This window comes from Sceloporus occidentalis, unplaced genomic scaffold (genome assembly GCF_023333645.1).
Source record: "Sceloporus occidentalis isolate IW3139 unplaced genomic scaffold, rSceOcc1.0.p SCAF_275, whole genome shotgun sequence".
NCBI lineage: Eukaryota > Metazoa > Chordata > Lepidosauria > Squamata > Phrynosomatidae > Sceloporus > Sceloporus occidentalis.
The window spans coordinates 48,840-69,035 of NW_028317255.1; the positions used below are offsets into that span (position 1 = coordinate 48,840).

Here is a 20,196-nt window from a genome sequence, read left to right on the forward strand (position 1 = left end):
CCATTCACTAAGTAATATCCCATTTATTATAATTTCCAAGTGCTTCGTTGTAGCTGTGGTACCCTTTGTTAGAATTTCGGCTATATCGCTCCTTTGTGTTTAAACAAGTGGACTTTCAATGCAGTGCTGGATTACCACAATGGTCATACCTACATAGAGCGTGCTAACTATTTTCATTATATGTAAATACACAGTTTTATTGTTACAATGCGGTTCTGTGAAAAATTATTTGCCCTTTCTCGATTTCTTCTATTTTTTGCTTACTTGTCACAATTCATTTTTTCAGATCATCCAACTGATTTTAATATATGCCAAAGACAACTGAGTAAACACTAAAAACAGCTTTTGAATGATCATTTAATTTATTGAAGGTAATAAGTCATAACTGGTTGTGTCACCTTTGGCATCAACAGCTTTAATAAAACATTTGCGATAACTAGCAATGAGTCCTTTACATTGTTGTGGAGGAGTTTTTCCCGGTGTATAGTGGCAGTGCAGTTGGGGCTTGCTCTCTTCCCGGGACAAACACTGTAAAAGATTGAAGGGGTTAAGCTCCACCCCCCCTTACCCTATAACCGCACGTACCGGCGATCGGCATTCAGTTCTTTTTTGTCCCGCAGGGACAAGCACTGGGGCTTCTGCTCCACTTGAATCCGGATCGGTCGGCACACGGGTTGTGCCGGCCAGAGGGGGTCCTGCAGTCCGTTCGCTCCCCGGGTGGGAGCTCGGCTGGTTCTCTTCGGCACCGCGTTACAGACTGATTCTGTAGCGGTGATTTGAGCAGGCAGCGGAGGAGCATGCGCAGTACAGTGGAACGCACGCCCGGGTGGCTATGCGTTCCGCTGATGATCCGGCCGTGCTACAGCGTATGCGCGGCTCGGATCATCCGATTTTGGCGCCAAATTCAAAATTTGGCTGCCTATAAATGCTGTGCAAACCTGTCTGCCCACAAGAGTGTGTGTCAGGACAGGTTTTTCCGTGTTGTCTGACCCCCCACACGGTTTTTGGTGATCTTTATATTGATACACCAAAAAATATGTTAACCCCTTCATCTCCAGAGAAGGATAAAATGCCTTCTGCTCCTCCCAAAAAGGCTTCATGCAAGTCTAAACAGAGTTGTCATCTGGGGAAAGTTCTGAAGATTCCGAATCCGGGTTTCCCTCTCAAGAACTGGGGAAATTCGTTAAAGAAGTAAACCAGATATTACTGAATCCAGAAGCTAAGAAAAAGGGTTTTCCAATGTTGCCTCACCTTATGGAATTTGCGCAGCATGAGTGGAAACATCCAAGTAAACGAGCATTTGTTTCAAAACACTTCAAATTTTCAAGCTTCAAGGTGACATCATGTGGGAAGAGCTCCCTAAAGTTGATGTCCAGATCGCTCAGTTGTCTAAGAAAACTATGCTGCCGCTTGGACAGGTTTCCGGCCTAAAAGATACCATGGACAAAAGAGCAGAGAGTGCTAATAGAAGAATCTTCCAAGCAGCAGGGCTTCAAAGCAAAGCAGCATCAGCTGGAGCAGCGGTAGCGAGAGCTCAAGGCTTATGGCTCCAGAAATTGGAAGACCACATTCTGGAGGATGCAGATAAGGATCTTTCACAACTTCTAAAAAATTTGAATCTTTCTAATGAATTTTTGATTGATACGGTGGAAGAATTGGTCAAGCTATCTGCCCGTAATATGGGGATTTCTACGGTTGCCAGGAGAGCAGTTTGGCTTAGATCCTGGAACGCTGATTCTGCATCAAAATCTTCACTGTGTGATCTACCGTTTGAGAGAAAAAAGCTTTTTGGTTCTCCTCTGGAAGAACTTTTGAAACAAATGTCGGACACCAAGAAAGCGCTGCCTCAAGATGTTAAGCCTAAATGGAACCGCGGGTATCCCTACAATAGGCAGAGATATTCCAGACCATCGGATAAGTCTTCTTTTCGGAAACAAAATAAAGATCCCAGATTTCACCCTAAAGCGGCTAGACAAGATAGGACGAGACGGTTCTGACAAAGTGGGAGGTCGCCTTCAGATGTTTAGGGAAAGATGGTTCCAGACTACCAGCAACCCACGGATCCGTCAGATTATATCGGAAGGCTACACCTTAAGATTTTGCAGGTCTCCACGCAATTGTTTCCTAGTCTCCTCTTACCCATCATTGGACAAAAATGCAGCGTTAATCAGGGCAGCATCAAAACTCCTCAAGCAGGGAGTTATAGAAAACGTTCCAAAGATTCAGCTATTTCAGGGAGTTTACTCTCGCTTGTTCCTGGTCCCATAGCTGGATGGCACTTTTCTTCCCGTACTGGATCTGAAGTCAGTCAACCGATATATTCCATATCAACACTTCCGTTGACAAACCATCTCTTAGGTTACTCAAATGATTCAGAGAGGGGATTATATGGCTTCCCTAGACCTCCAGGACGCTTACCTGCACGTGCCTATAGCAGTAAAGTCAAGAAGATTTCTAAGATTTGCAGAAAATACAAGCAAAGGCTTACATCACTTTCAATTCAAGGCGCTACCCTTCGGCCTATCAACTGCTCCAAGAGTCTTCACCAAGATTCTCACTCCTTTAGGGGCAGAACTGAGATTGAGAGGAATAGCTGTGGTTCCTTATTTGGACGACTGGCTGATAAAAGCTTCATCCGCTGCACAACTTTTAACAGATCTTCAAGTGACGATCAATCTGCTCAAAGACCATGGCTGGCTTCTGAATGTGGCCAAGTCACACTTAAATCCAACCACCGAGACCAAGTTTCTGGGGTTTCGGGTAGACTCAAGATCTCTACGTCTCTATCTTCCAAAAGACAAAGCCAAACGCATTTGGCTAAGTGTCGCCGATCTACAAGCATATCCCCTCTTCTCTATCAGAAGGGTAATGAGCATTTTGGGACTTATGACTTCCACCATGCCAGCAGTAGCCTGGGCGCAGGCAAGAATGAGGCCTCTGCAATGGCGAGTTCTGTCCCACTGGTCCAGAAACGACGAGGACCTAGACAAGGATATTCTGATATCTCAGGAAGTACTTCAACAACTAGAGTGGTGGAAGGTCAAAAGAAATTTGACAAGCGGGCTGTCATTCCAGCCCAAGCAGTGGCTGATAGTTACCACAGATGCATCCCAGACCTGTTGGGGAGCTCATTTCCAATTTCACACAGCACAAGGGAAGTGGTCAGCGCAGAAAGCACGTCAATCCTCGAACTTCAGAGAACTAAATGCCGTCTTCAAGGCTCTAGTATTCTTCAAACCATGGATATTGGGCAACCCGGTGAAGATTCAACCAGACAACGCCACAACAGTGGCCTATATAAACAGACAAGGAGGTACGAGAGTAACCAGTCTCCAAACTTTATGCACCAAAATCATGCTATGGGCATAAGAAAATCTAGAAGCTATTTCTGCGGTTCACATCAGAGGTCAGAACAATGTACTAGCAGACGATCTCAGCAGAAACAGATGTTCTCAAGCAGAATGGTCCCTTCACCCGACTATTTTTCGGAGGTTGGTGGCAATAGTAGGCCTGCCAGAAGTGGATCTCATGGCGACAAGACTGAATCGAAAGTCCCTCTTTTTGCAGCTCTATACAGAATGGATTACCCTGCTTTTCTGGATGGTCTGGAGATCAAGTGGCAATTCAACCTGGCATACATCTTTCCTCCGGTGTCGATGATTCCTCGAGTCTTGCTCAAGGTCAAGATGGACAAGGCAAGCGTGCTGGCAGTTCTCCCGTTTTGGCCAAACTGGAGCTGGTTTTCAGACTTCCCCTCCATCCATTCCGGTCATTTTGCGCTTTTTACATGGGGGATTTACAGCGGACCTCAAGGTGACTCTGGTCAAGTGTCATTTTCTGCTTACTCGATCTGGCGTCAGATCGCTTAATTCGGAGATTTTTTAAGGCCATAACAATTAAGAGACCTCTGGTTGGATCGTTTTTTCCACCGTGGGATCTTACCGTGGTGCTCAAGGCTCTGTGTTTGTCTCCGTTTGAGCCTCTCCAATAGGTTTCGCTAAAATTCCTCTCCCTAAAGACAGCATTTTTATTAGCTATCACATCAGCACAACGGATTGGGGAACTCCAGGCTCTCTCAGCCTCAAAAGATTTTCTCATCTTTCATCAAGACAAGGTGGTTATGTATCCCAGACCGTCATTCCTGCCTAAAGTGTTATCTCAGGTTAATATTAACCAACCTATAGTCCTGCCAACCTTTTATCCAAATCCTACGACACCAGAAGAAAGTAACTGGCACTCTCTGGATGTTAAGAGAGCTCTTACCATATATTTGGAGCGTACCACTTCCTTTCGTTCGTCTGACCATCTGTTCCTTCAGTTCCATGGAAGATCTTCAGGTCAAGCTGTGTCTAAATCTACCCTGTCCAGATGGCTCACAGATACCATCCGGCTGGAATATGACTCCTGTGGTGCAACTATTCCTCTTCAGATTAAGGCTCACTCCACAAGAGCCGTCTCGGTTTCCTGGGCCTCCAGGTCTTCAGTCTCTCCAGAGGAGATTTGTAAAGCAGCAACATGGTCCTCATGGAACACTTTCATTAAACATTACAGATTGGACAAATTCTGCTGCGGCAGCTGAGTTTGGACGTCGGGTCCTTCACACTGTTAAGGTCTAACTCCCTCCCTCACGAACTGATGGCCAGACATTCTCCTTCAGGGTTTTCTGGTAGAGGGCATAATTCATGGTTCCATTAATTATGGCAAGCTGCCCAGGTCTCAATACAGCAAAGCAGCCCCAGACATCACACTATTACCACAATGTTTGACTGTTGGTGAGATGTTCCTCAGTCGACAGAATATTATCCCAAAAGTCTTGGGGGTCATTAAGATGTTTTTTTGGCAAATGTGAGACAAGCCTTTGCTTTCTTTTTGGTCTGCAATGGTTTTCACTTCGCAATGTTACTTTTTTGTGATGATTTGTTGATGCATTCTTGGAGGAATTTTGGTAGGTCGTCCACTCCTGGGAAAGTTCATCACGATTCCCTTTGTAGATAGTGGCTCTCTCCTTAGTTCACTGGCGTCCCAGAGGCTTTGAAATGGCTTTGTAACATTTTTCAGACTTACAGATGTCAGTGACTTTGTTTCCCATCTTTTTTTTTATTTCTTTAGATCGCTACTTTCTTACTTTGCGAGACAGGTTCTGTATAATTGATGTTTATATTCAACAGGGCTGGCAGTAATCATGCCTGGCTGTGTCTAGTGAAATTGAACCAAATTACATTAATTTGGTTGACTTAGTAACTGAAAGTGCAGTTTTTCCACATAGGACCAGGTAGGGTTGGATAGCTTTTTCTTCAGTACATGAAATCATGAATCATAATTTAAAAACGGCATTTTGTGTTTACTTGGGCTACCTTTGTCTAAATAAGTTTGATGATCCAAAACATTTAAGTGTGACAAATATATATATATATATACACTGTATAAAATATACAATGCCTTTCAGCAGTTTGAGGTCACTTTCGTAGAAAACAAGGAAATTTGTAGTTGTGCTAACAATGTTTTTACTCCATACAAACAGTGAAACTTGAATGAATGAGTTTCTGTCAAAGTGCTTGATACTTCCATATCCTAATTGTGTTGACCATCGGTCAAGTGGGAGCACCGAATTGCAGGTCTAAAAAAAGACAGAAATGATACACTGATAACTATACCAATATGCTATCCAGAAGCTAAATCTCTATTTGTTTTAGATCCGGACAGAAGATCGGTTTCAACAATGAACCTCTCGAAACATGTTGATCCAGTAATTAACAAGAGACTTTCAACATCATCTGCAGCATTACTTAATTCACCTGACAGAGGTACAGTGTGTGGGTCTAAGGTGGTGGTAAACACAGTGATCAAGTAGTGAACACACTGCTCTAGAGAGGTGCAAGTTTCTTAAGAAAGTCCTACATTTGACCATAGTTTCCCTTTGTGAGTCCCTTTACGTAAAATGTTATAACATGTTTCTATGCAGAACGTTTAAGTACAGTAACTATTGTTAGAATCAGATTAGAATCCAAAGTTATATGGACCTATGGCATAGCCAGGGTTGGTTCAAGGCTCTGGTGGGCCCCCACTTTCCACCAATACCCAACATCCATGCTGACACAATTACCTGTACGCATGCATACACATTCATGCTAACACACATCTTTCTTTTGTGTTATTGCTCATCGACTTTTGTGAGATAAATGAAAATTCTCCACCTTGTTTGTAAAGTGTGAGCTCTGGGGCTCACGTTCTATGTATTGTTGGTCCTCTAATAATTTTGGATGTTAAAATGTGTGCCAGATTCTCATTTTATCAGCCAAGGTGTAGACTATCATTTAATACTTTGGATATTCTAAGAGGGTATGCAGTACACAGAAGGAACGTTATGATGTGAATAACTTGAATAGAAAGTGAAGAAGCCCTTCTATTTTCTAGCATGGGTAATAAATACATTTTTAAGCTGTAAATGTAAAGTGGCTAAACCAATTTGTTGAATTTTCAGGCTATGCCTTTAATATTCAAATATTGATATATTTGATGCGATAAATGCTTTAATGACTTAACATCCTTTGTATGACGTAGGTTGGTACTTGCCTCACATTGATGTTTTCAACTAAAGGGCTGGAATGCACCCTAGACTAAAGATTTTTAGGATCTTCCACGTGAACATGTCTATTAGGGAGTGATTAATTCAGTCATGAGGACTCCACATGTATTAATGTCAGGGAATGCTCTGTGCTGCTGGAAATTATTGAAGAATGCAGATACCAGTGTGAGTGACATGTTTATAGTACCAAGATGCAAATAGGAAGGAATCATCCAAATCAGTGATACAAATAATTTCTAAAATTTGGGAAGCTTATGATTAATTTTATATAGTTACTTCTTGCTTGAACTTAGTTGGTGTTTCTGGATATCATTTTGTTTCTTAACTGTGAAGAACGGACAGTCAGCCGAGCAGCTCATGGCTAACCTTGTCTCTGTGGTAACGTCTAGGTCGGAGGCCACTGCTCAGTCCATGGGAGAGCAGTGTTGTTAGCAGACTACTGACGCCCACTCACTCGTACCTGGCAAGAAGTAAAAGCATTGCCGCTCTGTCTGGAAATGCAGGTAAACCACTGAGAACATTTGAGCTATTATTGCTTATTGTTATAAAGGCTGAAAAAACACAATAATAGAAACCAATGCAAAAAACTTGCTTGTTATCCAGCAGCATGTGTGGTGTCTCACCGCGAGGGTAGGGCCACACACAGGAGAATAAGGTATTTTCTATGCAAACTGATTATTTTAGTGTTCATTTATGTTTAATTAGGCCACAGTACTGAGGGAGGCAGGTTATCATTACGGCAATGTTATAAGTGCTTATCTATTGTAACATAGTAACATAGTAACATAGTTCATAAGGTTGAAAAAAGACCAAAGTCCATCAAGTTCAACCTATATACATATTGTGTCCCTACTGTGTTGATCCAGAGGAAGGCAAAAAAACCTTTATGAAGCAGATGCCAATTGCCCCATACCAGGGGGAAAATTCCTTCCTGACTCCAAATATGGCAATCAGAATAAATCCCTGGATCAACGTTCTGTCCCTATTAATCTAATATCCATAACTTGTAATATTATTGCTTTCAAGAAACACGTCCAGGCTCCTTTTGAACTCTTTTATTGAGTTTGCCATAACCACTTCCTCTGGCAGAGAGTTCCATAATCTCACCGCTCTTACTGTAAAGAACCCCCGTCTGTGCTGGTGTAGAAACCTTCTTTCCTCCAACCGTAGAGGATGTCCCCTTGTTATAGATACAGTCCTGGGTATAAATAGGTCCTGGGAGTGATCTCTGTACTGTCCCCTTATATATTTATACATAGTTATTAAATCCCCCCTAAGCCGTCTTTTTTCCAAACTAAATAACCCTAATTCTGATAATCTTTCTGGGTACTGTAGTCCTCCCATTCCCCTTATTACTCTGGTTGCCCGTCTTTGAACCCTCTCCAGCTCCACTATATCTTTCTTGTACACTGGTGCCCAGTACTGTACACAGTATTCCATGTGTGGTCTGACTAGTGACTTGTACAGTGGTAGAATTATTTCCTTGTCGTGGGCATCTATGCCCCTTTTGATGCACCCCATGATTTTATTTGCCTTAGCAGCAGCTGCCTGACACTGGTCGCTACAGGTAAATTTACTGTTAACTAAAACTCCTAAGTCCTTTTCCATGTCAGTCGTCCCCAGTGTTTTCCCATTTAATACATATTCCCAGCCTGGATTTTTCTTCCCCATGTGCATAACCTTACATTTATCTGTGTTGAACCTCATCTGCCACATCCCAGCCCAAGCCTCCAACCTATGCAGATCCATTTGTAATCGTGCACTGTCCTCTATTGTGTTAACCACGTTACAGAGCTTAGTATCGTCTGCAAAGATTGATACTTTACTATACAATCCCTCTACAAGGTCATTAATAAATATATTAAAAAGAATAGGACCCAAAACTGACCCCTGTGGTACCCCACTAGCAACAGTAACCCACTCAGAGTATGTACCATTAATAACCACCCTCTGTTTCCTATCACTGAGCCAGTTACTTACCCACATACACACATTCTCCCCCAGCCCAAGCATTCTCATTTTATGTACCAGCCTTTTATGTGGCACCGTATCAAATGCTTTGGAAAAATCAAGATATACGACATCCAGCGATTCACCCCGATCCAGTCTTGAGCTCACCTCCTCATAAAAGCTGATCAGGTTAGTTTGACAGGACCGATCCCTTGTAAACCCATGCTGATATGGAGTCATACACTTATTTTCATTGAGATACTCCAAAATAGCATCTCTTAGGAAACCCTCAAACAGTTTACACACAACAGAAGTTAAACTAACAGGCCTATAATTCCCCGGGTCACTTTTTGTCCCCTTTTTGAATATTGGCACAACATTTGCTATGCGCCAGTCCTGGGGAACAGACCCTGTCACTATAGAGTCCTTGAATATTAGAAATAGGGGTCTGTCTATTACATTACTTAACTCCCTTAGAACGCGGGGGTGAATGCCATCTGGACCTGGTGATTTGTCTATTTTGATTTTTTTTAGGCGGCACTGCACTTCTTCCTGGGTTAGACAGGCGACATGTACTGGGGCAGTTATCTCATCCTGCTGTATATTACCTGGCATTTCATTTTCCTCTGTGAATACAGCAGAGAAGAATATATTTAATAGATTAGCTTTTTCCTGATCCCCGTCTATAACTTCTCCCTCATTACTTTTTAAGGGGCCAACGCTTTCATTTTTAACCTTTTTACTATTTATATAGTTAAAGAACATTTTGGGGTTTGTCTTACTCTCTTTGGCAATGAGTCTTTCTGTCTCCACTTTTGCTGCTTTTATCTGATTTTTACATATTTTATTTTTTTCCCGATAGCTTTTTAGTGCTTCCTCACTGCCTTCCTGTTTTAGTAGCTTAAATGCCTTTTTTTGCCATTTATTACCCCCTTTACATTTTTATTTATCCACATTGGTTTTCTCTTGTTCCTGACTCTTTTATTCCCATACGGTATGTACCTTTCACAGTGAGAATTTAAGATATCCTTAAAAATCTCCCATTGAGTGTCTGTACTCTTGTTTTTGAGGACATTTTCCCAATTTACAGTGTTAAGGGCTTCTCTTAGTTGATCAAACTTTGCCTTCCTAAAGTTCATGGTTCTTGTGGCTCCTCTAAGAGTTCCCTTATTGAAGGACAAGTTATAATGTATCATATTGTGATCACTATTTCCTAGATGCCCCCTGACCTGCACATTAGTTACTCTGTCAGGTCTGTTGGTTAATATTAAGTCCAGTAGGGTGCCCCCTCTGGTCGGGTCCTGTACCATTTGGGACAGATAATTATCCTTACTTATAGTCAGAAACCGGTTTCCTTTATGAGATTCACAGGTCTCTGTTTCCCAGTTTATGTCGGGATAGTTAAAGTCCCCCATAATAACCACCTCATTGTGATTTGCTGCCTTGTTATAGCAAACCCCGATCAGTATTTTATTATTTTTCTTTCCATATATTTCTACCCATAATGACTCCACATTATCATTTCCCTCACATATATTCTCCCGCAGTGTGGCCTTTAGGCTGGACTTTACATAAAGGCAAACTCTTCCCCCTTTTCGTTTTTTTCGATCCTTCCTGAATAGACTATAACCCTGTATGTTAACCGCCCAGTCATAGCTATCATCCAACCATGTCTCTGTTATACCCACTATGTCATAGTTTTCTTCAGACATTATTAACTCCAGTTCGTCAGTTTTATTGGTCAGACTTCTGGCATTAGTAAGCATACAATTTAGAGGTGTATGGTTTTTTTCCCTATGAAGCCTATCCCTATTGACTATTCTAACCCCTCCCTCCGCTCCACCCCCAGGTACATTTATAAGCCCCAGCTTTCTATCTACACTATCTTCCCCTTCTATATTGTAGTTTCCCTCCCCCCCTTTACCTAGTTTAAACACTCCTCCACCCTTCTGGCCATCTTCTCCCCGAGCACAGCTGCACCCTCCCCATTGAGGTGCAGACCGTCCCTACCGTAGAGCCTGTATCCGACAGAGAAGTCGGCCCAGTTCTCCATGAACCCAAACCCCTCCTTCCTACACCAGCTTCTGAGCCACTTGTTTAGCTCCCTAATCTCCCGCTGCCTCTCTGGTGTGGCACGTGGTACAGGTAATATTTCAGAAAATACTACCTTGGAGGTCCTTGCCTTAAGCTTGCTACCTAAGTCCCTGAAATCATTTTTAAGGACACTCCGCCTACCTCTCACTTTGTCATTGGTGCCAATGTGCACCATGACTGCTGGGTCTTCTCCAGCCCCCCCCAGTAATCTGTCAACCCGATCCGCGATGTGCCGAACGCGAGCGCCAGGCAGACAACACACTGTTCGGCGATCCCGGTCTTTGTGACAGATCGCCCTGTCTGTCCCCCTAATAATTGAGTCCCCCACTACCAGCACCTGTCTGGCCTGCCCTGCGCTCCTCCTTCCCTCCTTACTGGAGCAGACACCCCTCTGGTGGTCAGAGGCAGTGACTTGCTGCAGTACTGCTAACTCTGAACTAACATCCCCCTCATCTGCCAACCTGGCAAGATCAGGACTAGCCTCCCTGGCGCTTTTCCCCCTACCCCGCCTTCTAACTGTAACCCAGCTAGCTGCCTGACTGTCCTGTACCTCCATCCCGCTATCCTCCCCCACCTCTACCCCCGAGAGAGCTTGCTCAGTGAGCAGCAGACTCCTCTCCAAGTTGTCAATAGATCTCAGTGTTGCCAGTTGCTCCTCTAGACTCAGGATTTGTGCTTCCAAATGAGCAACCCGCACACATCTCGCACAGCAATATGCACCCTCGAAGCGCTGATCAAGGATTGCATACATTGAGCAAGATGTACACCTGACCGCATTGTCAAACATGGAGGACATCTTGGCAATGGGGATAGCTCAAATAACTGGCAAAAACAGACAGTAAGGTGCAATATATATATATATATAAATATATGGAATCACAAGGATTTATACTTTACCCTCCTTCTTGCTTTTTAACTCCTTCTTTGCTTGTAACTCCTCACTTAGAGATGTCACTTAGGAGATTCGCCCCAGCTCAGGATTCGCTTGTGTGTCCAAGCTAAATGCAACTGCAAAAGCCAAGCAGAACTCACAGAGACTTGTGAGCAGTCTGATGTGTACAAACCTGATTGACTAGAAGAAACCTTGAACCATTGTGGCCACAACATTTATTTTTTTTTGCACTAATTCTATTTGTTTATTGGCGAGTTATGATCAATGTTTAAAAGGCATTGTCCTAATTAGGACATCAGACCATAAAATTTTTGGTATAATACACAGCTTTAATTGCATATTCCTTTCTGGGAAAACGTAACACAGAGAACATGTTTTATGAATGTCAATACACTCTTAATGTGCAACCAGAAATTGATGTTCTCTAACTAGGACCGTATGCATAAAAGTACATTTTCGTGCAAATTTTATAAAGTGAGCTTGGATTACAACCAAGCTCAACCAATGAAAGGGTCCTGATGATTGGAGCGCCAACTAATTTTTTCAAGTTTTAAACAATTGAAACAATTAGTATGTAGTCATGGTTGGTTGGAGTGCATTGTTGCACAATGTCTGGTTTTATATGACCGAACACATTTTAACTTTGTGTTTAAACATGATAACAAAATGTTTGCGAGTGTCCCACAGTTGCATGGCGTGATGGCGTATTGATGTATGCAGTGGTTCTGTTCAGATTTTTCTGGATTCTCTATTTTCTATGCCAAGGATGGCAAAAATGAATTTCAGCTCCCACAATCCTTTGCAAACAAATTCCAATTTAGGGATCTTGGCAATTGTATTAAAACACAACTGGGGATAAACTTTTTGGCCTCTCTGCTCCTCAGATTAATTTCACTGATTTGAATTATTTCAAGAAATATTAAGCATGTATTATAAATTCCTTAAATTTACCAATAAAATTATAAATGTGGCTGGTGAGCCAGCGGTTAAATTTGTACTTTTTGTTTAAGAAATGGAATAGAAACCATGGTTAATAAAGATCCACGTTGTCTCTGTTAGGACCCGCACACACTTCACTACCATATCTCAATGTTGCCTGATCATATCACTTTACATGAGCAACAGAAGAATTCTCACTGTCAGATATCAAAAGAATAACTCATTCCAAAAGTATGCCCGGAATACTGTCCACATAATTTTGTGTTAAGTCTCATAAGAGGGGTTTTTGTGTTTGGTAAGGAAGTGACGTGCATTTGTAGAGAGTTTAAATTCTAGATTATGTGTAGATTATGTTGAGTAGGCATTACATTAATAGTACTTATATCAAACATCTACATAACTTTACATAGCTTTATTGTACACCTGAATGAATTTTCTTACATTCATTTAGATAATGTTATTGCATGATAAATTTACTGAAATGTGCATATGGAAACATCTACAAGGAAAATGTATGATAATTTTGTCCGATGTGCATGTTTACCAAGTCAATGTCTGCACATGCTTTGCGATTTCTTTATGCTCTATTAGTCTGGGCTGCTGAGTTCTTCTCCTTTCTACCTTGACTTTTGTGGTGGCTTGTTGAAAAATGTTTACATCTTTTCAGTGATCAGATTGTTTATAATTGCAAAACCATCTCTGCAGTCAGCTGTCCTTAAGCTTCCTTATTCCGTTGACCTCCATGAGCTCCATGCTCCCTTAACTCTAAGAATGTAGGTTCAAAGAATGCACTTACCAATGTGGTTGTGTAAGACTCCATCATTGATCAATCCCATACATAAATGAGAAGATCCTTAAAACCTGATTTGGTTCTACTAATGGACCACCTAACACTACGTGGATAAAGTGTGTCACGTTGCATAAATATATGCAAAGTATCCTTAACTTGTAGCTTGTAAACTGCATTGATGGTTTTGATGTTGGGTGGGATCTTCAGTTAGCATTAACAGCTTCCTCCTTCTTTTTTTCTTTTTCCTCTTGCTTCCTGCTTCTGGCATATTCAATGCTGGCCTCTTCAACTCTGTACACTTAAAACAACCCTAGTTATCCCAATTTGTCCTCGTTCAGCATCTTGCAGCCCCATCAGCCCTCAGCCCTTCAAGAGTGCAAACACTAAGAGTTTAGAAAGGCCAAAGGTTTTTGTTACAACTCCTGAAGCCATATCCCGGAGGAAAACCACACACTTTGCGGGTTCCGTCAGCGTAAGTATGCTGCTCTTACAAGGTGAATATGCTAAGCAAGCCAAGGAGGAAATAATCCAACTTTAAGATAATATTTTACTGTATCTTTATGTTCTTCAAAATTCAAAATCAGAATTTTTTCGGCCTGGTCTGTGGTGGATTATAATGAATTTATTATGTCTACCCCTTTTTTTCTTACTTTTTCTGTTTTATAGAGCTAGGCAAGCCAAAAACCCTGATATGTCTGATCTGACCAGTGGCTTGCTCATCTACTTCTACTTACTATTGCATTGCTGTCAAAAAGCAGGGATAAGACTACTAAAGGCCTAATAGTTATTGGCGCCAGTCCCTGCTCAACAACAGCCCTTTATAATAAGTAGTTTTATGTTTTTTTCTGCCTTATTTGTCACCTCCTCGTTGTCACCAGCCCCTGTTACCAGTTGATATGATAAATACTGATGTCAATGTATGTGCTGAAATACAGCTATTTAGACCTTAAAAAAGAACACAGTTGCAGCATGGCCCTGGAATTTTGTGTTACACCACTGGACAAAGATTGTAGGTTCATTTTATTCATTATCTATAGACCTCCTCCAATACATGACCCAGACAGAACCGCCTGTCACATAATTCTACTCTTTTGTTTGTTAATGCTTCTATAAACATTTGTCTGAAGTAGTAACAAAGCTTTTTTTTAATGTCAATTGACCCCATTAAAATAAATTCCAGCTATCATATGCACATTAATGGGGTATGGGGTTACTTTTAGGGGCAGTTATGGTTGATGGGGTGTTTAGGGTTAATTATGGGGCAGTTATGGTTAATGGGGTCTTTAGGGTTAATTTAGGGGCAGTTATGGTTAATGGGGTCTTTAGGGTTAATTTAGGGGCAGTTATGGTTTATGGGGTCTTTAGAATTAAATAAGTTAACTTAAGGTGCAGTTAGAGGTAAAGGTGGGCAAACTAAGGGGAATCTAAATCCTGTGGGCAGTGAAGATTATTAATGTATTTATTTATAAAAGTATTGTGTCAGTGATATTCTCTGAATGATTCGAATCTCTGTAACATTCGAATTTCTAAGATTTGAATCATTCGAATCTTTGAACGACTCTCTGACTCTGAGTCATTGTTCCTCTATGAATAAATGAGCTGTAATCTGATCCCAGAGTCTGTGTCTGAGTGTTCTGCAGATGACTCACTCTAGGATCAGGTTACAACTGTGTGATTCACAGACTGAACTGTTACAAATGAATCGTTCAGTCTACTGAACCGATTAATCCGGATCACTGAAAAGAATCGGATCAAAAGAACGATTCATTCATGATCCGGACATCACTATTTTAAAGTCATTCATCACATTGCTTTTTTCAAAATCTTATTTTTTATGGATTGATGCCAGTTGGAGAAAAAGGAAATGCAGCGAGAAAATGTGCTACTGACACCTCCAAATATTAAAAGGACCACTTCTCCTACCATTCCCAAATGGAAATCACCAGCTGCAGGGTGAGTTTGACAGCTCTGCCCATCAATATACTAACAATGTTTTGTGTAATTGTGCCTTGTAAAATCTAGTAAACACATTCTTTGTAAAGCCACCATTAATTTGTATAAAAATGTTGTACTTTTCCTTTAAGGCTACCGCACAAATCACCAGCCCCTCTGTCTATCACCATGAAGCCAGCAGCATCACCTAGCACCATTATGAAAGCAGTAACTAATACTCAACGCCCGCCCTCTCCTGGAAATGTTCGACCGATCAAAAAAGAGACCAAAGACGACAGTAAGAGAAAATCTGAGGCACAGAACTCTAGTGAAGCTCCTGCTGAAAGAGTAGTGGTTGCAGAGCCAGAGGTGCCAGCTGATGCAGTCACCGCTGAAGAAAGGCCTTCTGTTCTAAACCTAGCCATGTGTGAAACTGTGTCAGGTAAGGAAAAACTAAAACCAGTGGGATAGTTCATTACAGGCAGCTGACATACATTGATGTGCTTTCCCTAATCTCTCATAATTTACCAACAACTGCTAGTAGTTATAATTAAAGCAGATCACTTTTCCAAAATATTACACTTTATGTTCAATACATTAAATCCATGTAATATCTTTAACATATTAATATATATATATATATATATATATATATATAAAATGTACTTTATGTGTATCTTATATGTCCGAAGTTAACATTATTTAAGAACACAAAGCACAGGGAATTGTATCATTTGAATCAATTTATCAATTAATTTAGTTATGATAAAATCTGTGAAAGTAATCATCCCCCTTTAAAGATCAGGATTATAGCCCACCAATAGCCATTTTAAAGTATAAGTGTTGGGACCAGTTGTCATTTTTTGGTATTTAAGGTTCAGAAAAATTTATTATGTTTTTGTCATGGAATTTCAGGTTCTCCGGTGTTGCCATCCACACCAGTCTTGCCATCACCGACTGTGACTGGCAAGCCTTTTGCTGGGACCAACAATCCAGAAGAAGCAACTCGCATACTGGCTGAGAAAAGACGGCTTGCCCGGGAACAGAGGGAACGCGAAGAGCAAGAAAAGAGAGAGAGAGAAGAGGAGGAACGGTAACCCTTTCCCTCACCATCCTTAAACATACATTGACATTATAATGCATTTCTTGGTGGTGTCAGTGGTAATTATTTTAATTTATTTGCAAACAGAAATACACAGATAAGTAAATGTCACATATTGTAGCTTATTCCCTAAAGAGTGAATTCACATGATATTCAAGAACATTTATCCTCCTCCACTAAACATTGTGGACTTTCATGCAGGAGAAACCATAATTTTCCACCATCATGATTACCACATCACTGCACCATTTTCCTTTCAACTACCTTTCTGGCATTATATTCACATGTAAACTGAATTCAGATGAGAAGCCTCTAGATGGGGTTATTGACTTGTATGGGGGAGGAAAATGTAACATTTTATCAACTTAACAATACTATGAAGGTTCAACATCAACAAATTTCTCAATGATGTTATCATTGAGAAACTCTTATGTTAAGCCATTTGCTTAATGGAGTGTTAAGCAGACGTTCAACCAGGTCAGCATTATATAAGCCTGATAGTACAGTCCCCATAACTCACTATTACAAATAACTGCATTCCATCAACAGGAAGAAAAAGAAGGAACTAGCAAAAAGGAAAGCTGAAGATAGGGCTCGCAGAGAGGAAGAGGTCCAAAGGCAAGAGGCTGAGCGAAAGCAGAGAGAGGAAGAGGAATGCCAGCAAAAAGAAAAGATGCTACAGCAGCTGGCACAGGAGAAAGAGCAAAAAGAGAAGGAAGAAGCAGAACGCCTGCAGAAACAGGTGTGTTGCCGCTACATGGTGGGACGTTTGAGGATAAATTATGGTAATAATGATCATTAAGTAGTATAACTACATAAGTGATGAGTGGTATTGCGCAAGGTCTTATATATTATTTATTTTATTATTCTGTTCAAGAAAGAAGAAGCTGAACGTATTCGAATAGAGCGAGAAAAGCATTTCCAGAAAGAGGAGCATGAGCGTTCAGAGAGGAAGAAGGTAAATGGCAATCATGCACGGAATCGTCCATTGTTATATGCAAAAAGCAAAGTTCTACATATGAGCACACTTGATAACTCAATCAAATATAATCAACTAATGCATGGAAGTTTAGATATAAAGCAGGTTTACTTTACTGAGGAAGGTAGATAAGTGGAGCAGCCTCCGACAAACTAGCAGACCAAATGGTTCTTGTCCGCCGTCAAAGTGTATGTTTCTGTGTTCCTATAAATGTGTTTGCTGTTTGCATATTGATTGCACTAATTCTGTATGCTTAGAGGCTTGAGGAGATCATGAAGAGAACAAGGCGCAGTGAAGGTGGTGAAAAGGTATGGTTTGGGAAAAGTATGTTTTTATGTGTGTGTATTTTATGGAAAACTGATTTTTATGTTTATTTCTGTAAAACTGTTCTTGTTGCTCTATTTTTCCCTAGCAGGCAAATGTACAGCGGAATGGAGAAATCGTGAAGTCTACTGAAAGCACAGGTATTTAATAGTCGACTGGCCTTCCTGCCAAACTACCCAGCGAGTACATAACTATCTGTTTTATGTTTAACACCCATATGTTCTATAACATCTTAATTATAATAAATTCTCATGTACAAAAGTTTGCTAAATTTAGAAGTAAAATTTGGAAAGCTTTATATACATATGTGTCTATGTGTCTATGTGTATATGTGTATATATATCATTCTTATTCTTTTTATACCAGTGGCAGCACTAGCTGCATTGCATGCGGCCTTAGCCATCCACTGCATGTGACCTTCTTGCCAAGGAGGATTTGTTTTATGTTAATAAACCAGTGCCCCCCTCTGACAGTTATAGTCCTGAACTGAAATGGTTAAGTGAAAATGAGTTCTAAACACTAAAAGAGGAGTTCAAAAACATCTTCAAGGGAGCACTGCTTGGATTCTCATGCTTACTACAGAAAGCTTCAAAGATGTTCGTACCAACCATGAGTATTTACACGTGTCTCTGTACAGGAATCCCACCATCGCCCTTATCAGAGCAACAGGAGCCTGTATCACACCAAAACCCAATAGAAACCGCTCACAATGGCGAGTCGCCTAGGGTTATTGCATATCCGCAGGCTGGTACCATGGACAGGTAAGAAAAGCTCATGAATATTGCAACAATCCAGAATTTAGCAAAGCAATACACAAGGAATGAACTAGTTAAATGGAAGGTTGGGAAAGAACATGTGCCAGTAATTCCAAATAACCTCAAAAATAACATTGCTCACATATCTAAACCCAAGCCTTTGTTCTTGTATTTTAGAGACCCACGCTCATTTAGCTATTTTTTATTAACAAAGGAAGTTTATTGGGTACAGAATATGATATTTAAGCACTGTCCTTTGTCTAATTGTGTGTCCTCCTTCACTACCTGGTAGCATGGAGAAGCAGGCAAATGAAAACGGTTTATTCAGCCCTAACAACAACTTTGAGGAGATCATAAACTTGCCAGTGGGAACAAGGGCAATCAAACTTGACTGTTTAAACAATGAAGGTACCAACATGAAAGAAATTCCTCTGAATCCCAAACTAGCTTTTGAAGAACAGACCACCCTCGTCTCTGTGCCTCAAGTGGATAACGTACAAACACCACAGACAACAGGTAAGTTTGATTGAACAAATATTATGCAAGCTGTTATCTGCCCAGTTTATTTTTTAAAGACACACTCCAGCCATCATATGCACTTAAGTGCACATGATATCCGAGTGTCGCCTTTAAATTAACATTTGTTTTGCATACAAATGGATGGAGGAAGTCATCAGAATCCTCTGTACATTTGCTCTGTTTGGGCACGGTGGACAAATGTCACTTGTGCAATAAGTTCTGCTATGCCTCTAATGCAGTGTTTCCTTACACGTTGTTTTTTTTCTTCTTCTTCTTCTTCTTCTTCTTCTTCCACAGAGGTTATCTAAAGGATCTAAAGAGCAAAGTTTGGGGATAAAAGTATATTTTAAACCCCATGGATTTTTTTCCAAATACAGCACAAAGGAAGCAACTGGCGATCAGGGACAACTGGAGCAGTTTCAGATGTATTTTTGTCTGACCAGCAGCACGATCACAAACATGGTGTAATGGTGATTCTTACTGTGCAAAACATAAAGAGTTGGTTTGTTTCTTTTGCTCACAGAAATGCTCCTTCTAGCAAAATCATAATTTTACAAAGTTTTTTACCTAAAGCATAGAGGAAAACATGCAATTTGAAACATCAAAATGGTGTGGAATCTTTTATCAGAACTGTCCATAATTGTTTAACCACCCAATAATCATTAATACTGTATATGTTTAATACTTGAAAATATACCTCCTTAGTCCTACATTTAGGGTTAAGGGGGTGTTTAATTTAAACCCTTTGGTTTAAATATTATTGCTGGGAACTACATTTATAGGGCCTACAAAGTGTAGTCTTCTGTATCAGGTTCTCCTAAATGTAATTAAGTATTTGGATGTCCTAAATCCTTATTTGACCGTTTCTTGTTTGATTTTAACATTATTTGCAAAAAAAAAAACTTAGATACTTAAAATTTTTAGTATTTTAGTATAACTGTTCCAGATGTAGATTATACAGCAAACCTGATTTAATTGTACTTCAATGTCTATTGTAAGATACCACAAACAACTGAAAAGAAAGATATATTCTAGCTGTACATTTTGCTGCTTTTACCCTATAGAATTGTACTTGCCTTATGAAATTCTTACATACCTATGATTACGCAGGGGTGAAACGAAAAAATATAGAATTTGTAAAAAAAAAAAAAATACTTTTGCTCGTTTCAGAGCAATAGAAAATATTTTCGTTTTTGTGTTTGTTAATTTCATTTAATCTTCATTTTTATGTGTCAATCAAGGGGTGTCTGTATTATTTTCTAACACAAGTCCTCACATAAATACACTTTCCTTCTCTCTCTCTCTCTCTCATGCACATTCACCTTGCTTTCTTT

The 20,196-nt window shown here is 40.5% G+C and overlaps 1 protein-coding gene across 1 annotated transcript in view; it reads left to right on the forward strand.

The window, feature by feature from the left end:
- LOC149275610 (ensconsin-like) overlaps positions 1–19,170 on the forward strand; it is a 67,955-nt gene extending 48,785 nt beyond the window's left edge. Inside the window, exons 4-16 of the mRNA XM_089504532.1 lie at positions 5,694–5,804; positions 6,976–7,089; positions 13,590–13,723; positions 15,101–15,204; positions 15,336–15,625; positions 16,099–16,276; positions 16,835–17,027; positions 17,163–17,243; positions 17,522–17,572; positions 17,677–17,728; positions 18,226–18,349; positions 18,636–18,859; positions 19,160–19,170. Coding sequence (XP_089360658.1) covers positions 5,694–5,804; positions 6,976–7,089; positions 13,590–13,723; positions 15,101–15,204; positions 15,336–15,625; positions 16,099–16,276; positions 16,835–17,027; positions 17,163–17,243; positions 17,522–17,572; positions 17,677–17,728; positions 18,226–18,349; positions 18,636–18,859; positions 19,160–19,170 — 1,667 coding nt within the window. The remainder of the gene's footprint in view (positions 1–5,693; positions 5,805–6,975; positions 7,090–13,589; positions 13,724–15,100; positions 15,205–15,335; positions 15,626–16,098; positions 16,277–16,834; positions 17,028–17,162; positions 17,244–17,521; positions 17,573–17,676; positions 17,729–18,225; positions 18,350–18,635; positions 18,860–19,159) is intronic.
- The last annotated feature ends 1,026 nt before the right edge of the window (positions 19,171–20,196 follow it).